At 42.0% G+C, this 2,671-nt stretch overlaps 1 protein-coding gene across 1 annotated transcript; it reads right to left on the bottom strand.

Annotated features, from left to right (window-relative positions):
* Positions 1-276: 276 nt before the first annotated feature.
* Positions 277-1,956, bottom strand: LOC113731183 (uncharacterized). The gene is made up of 3 exons (XM_027256294.2): positions 1,797-1,956; positions 1,575-1,662; positions 277-1,428 (listed from the first exon to the last, which is right to left on the bottom strand). Exons 1-3 carry the CDS (start codon positions 1,886-1,888, stop codon positions 628-630), a joined length of 981 nt encoding a protein of 326 aa, XP_027112095.1. The 5' UTR covers positions 1,889-1,956; the 3' UTR covers positions 277-627.
* Positions 1,957-2,671: the final 715 nt, after the last annotated feature.

Here is a 2,671-nt window from a genome sequence, read left to right as displayed (position 1 = left end):
GTTGATGACTGAGTCGGCCCGATTATTCAGACGGCCTATTCTCAATTTCTCATTTGCATGCAGACGATCTGTGATATTGTATTCTAGTCTTGTGGTGGGCCTTGGAACCTTCCTGATTTCTTTCTTCTCAAATCTCAACCCGAAAGACGAAAAAGGTGAAGGCAAAATGCAAGGGCGATCGTTAACAAGAAGATGAAATTTAGACATCAGACATGCAACTAATTATTGAGGCGCCAGCGGTCGCGTATTAAAAATTTTGAACTTAATGCTCAACAATTTCGGCAGGCATGGCAACATTTACATCCACACCTCAATAGTTGACATTCATAATCTGTTCTCTTGGGAACAGCATCAGTTTACACCCGACGGGATAGGAAGTTTGACATTCATAATCTGTTCCCTTGGGAACAACATCCGTTTACACTTGACACGATTGGAAGTAAATACCATACAAGGGTTTACTATCATAGAAGACATTCTCCATCGAAATACAGAAAGTCTAGCTTGTTAGTACGAATATGATCACCGATCACAATCACGTATATATAGGAAAGTATCATACATCGTCTTCCCCTTTTTAGCTATAGGCTAAGGCAACAACTCCATCCTGGTAAATTTCTACCATGTTTAACGTTCCAGCCTGCTAATAGTCCTTAGGATGCCAAAGAAATCATGCTTGAACCCTTCTGCATGAAAATGATTATTAGGAATGATCCGCGTGTAAACGTAGAATGCAAAACAAGCTACAGCAGGCCCTGCCCAGAATATCCAGTGCTCCTCCCACAGGTGGCCTCCTCTAACAACTGCTGCGCCGAAACACCTAGCAGGGTTCATCCCTGCGCCCGCATAACCCTTAGTAGCAGTGACTGTCGTCGATACAAACACCAGAAGACCCAGCACGATTCCGATGATTGAGAAAACAGGAATCAGGCCAATGGAGTTTCTCTGACGATGGTCGTATGCCATCCAGACTGAAGCGAACAAGAACACGAAGCTACAAAAGACCTCCAGCCAAAACGCCTGGGCAGTCTCCAGGCCTATTGTCACTGGCCCTTGGGGACCCGGTGCTATTACGGTGAGGGTGCAACCTCCCAGTGAGAAGGTTCTTTCGATGTTACTGCTAACCACCGCTTTAAGTGCTAGTGCCCCTAGCACGCCGCCCGCACATTGAGCGATGATATAGATTATGGCGCGCGACATTGATATAAGCCCGACTAATGCCGCGGAGAATGAGATGATGGGGTTTATGTGGCCTCCAGAAACTGGATGCACGGCTAGTAGAAGAATCGCAATGATAATGGCCACGAGAATTGATAAAATCAGGTTTGGCATTTTCACATCTGTCTCGATGGTTGATATGACTATGGTGTCAATCATGAAGACCAAAACGGCTGAGCCAAGAAGTTCCCCTACAGATGCTCTCCAGACCTGCATCAAAGTTATATATCAACCCAACGTGAAATTTGATCAAGATACGAGCAAAAGAAATAAAGCCTCGTGTTACACAATTCCAATCCTAATGAACGCAGCTTGAACTGCAAAACGGGTCTGTCCGTTGAAAGATTTTCACTAACATTTAAGGAGAGAAACTCGTCCAAGCCTAGCCTTTCGCTCAGGCTGAAAGATGATTGTTTCTTTTCATCAGCAGTCCACTGTGCTGGTCTGCAAAAAAGTATGTTGCAAATTCGTGCAAGAAGTCAGGAGATTTCGAATAAAACTGACAAAAACTAAAAATGGAGAACAGACAAATTATTTAAGTGCAAGTAGCAGTGGTGGTGAAGTTATGAGATACTTACGCGGGAGCAATAGACATAGGTTGTATTCTATTTCCGGCAGCATGGCTTTCTTCTTCCATGTTAACGTATACATTTCCAGCATCTGCAGCCATCTACTCAATCAGCTATATGTTTCATTTGCTAGTTTGTAACTTATAATTGAGCCTGTTGCGCTATTTATAGCGACCCAGTCAACTTCTAGCAAAGTCCACTGTCTAGTGGCATAGAGGCTATCCATGAGGACTTGCTTTACAAAGCTGTCAATACTCAATATTAATGTCACTTAAAAATAATTGTAGCAAGAAGCGTGGCTTATTCACAAGTGACAGGTGATACAAACCCTACAATTTGATTTCTCGTGCTTGAGTGGCTCAGAATTTATTTGTCCACGATTCACTAGTGCATTTTAGTTACTTCTCCTCTATGTTTTTCATTAGCACTTATATTTGCTTTACGTCTTTATCTTTTCAGTAATACGGTAACTATAAAGTGGGGAGCATAGAAAATTCAGAAAAGATATGCTACAAGCACATGCCTCCTTGACTAAGGAGTATTAGTTGCAGTAATTTTCAGTGCCTGTTATAAACTATTCCAAGAAAAGTCTTGCAAAATAGGATCTAGATACCCATTGATGGGTTCAGCAATAGGTATGGAATTTTTATAATCAATAATAGTATGTATTCGAACTTTCTGTCATCAATGATCCCTTATTTGTCACAATTTGACACATTCAATTGAAGTAGTTTGGCCACAAGTGGGCAATGAGTTTCCAACTTTCAACACACATGAATAAGGGGGCATGCATTTACTATTCTTGTTTGCTCTTGCACCACTTGACGATTGATCATCTTGGCCGTCGTTGGGTTCAATTTGCTTTGGTGATACTTCTATGAACT

Source organism: Coffea arabica, chromosome 2c, assembly GCF_036785885.1.
Source record: "Coffea arabica cultivar ET-39 chromosome 2c, Coffea Arabica ET-39 HiFi, whole genome shotgun sequence".
Classification (NCBI taxonomy): Eukaryota; Viridiplantae; Streptophyta; class Magnoliopsida; order Gentianales; family Rubiaceae; genus Coffea; species Coffea arabica.
The sequence above is the reverse complement of the archived record's forward strand: the minus strand, read 5'-3'. Positions and strand labels throughout refer to the sequence as shown.

Excerpts from the sequence above, each read along its gene's own strand:
- LOC113731183 (XM_027256294.2), bottom strand. The coding sequence starts at position 1,888 with ATGGCTGCAGATGCTGGAAATGTATACGTTAACATGGAAGAAGAAAGC. Across the intron at positions 1,663-1,796 it reads CCTATGTCTATTGCTCCCGC|ACCAGCACAGTGGACTGCTG; the intron begins GTAAGTATCTCA and ends ACTTTTTTGCAG. Across the intron at positions 1,429-1,574 it reads ACGAGTTTCTCTCCTTAAAT|GTCTGGAGAGCATCTGTAGG; the intron begins GTTAGTGAAAAT and ends ACTTTGATGCAG.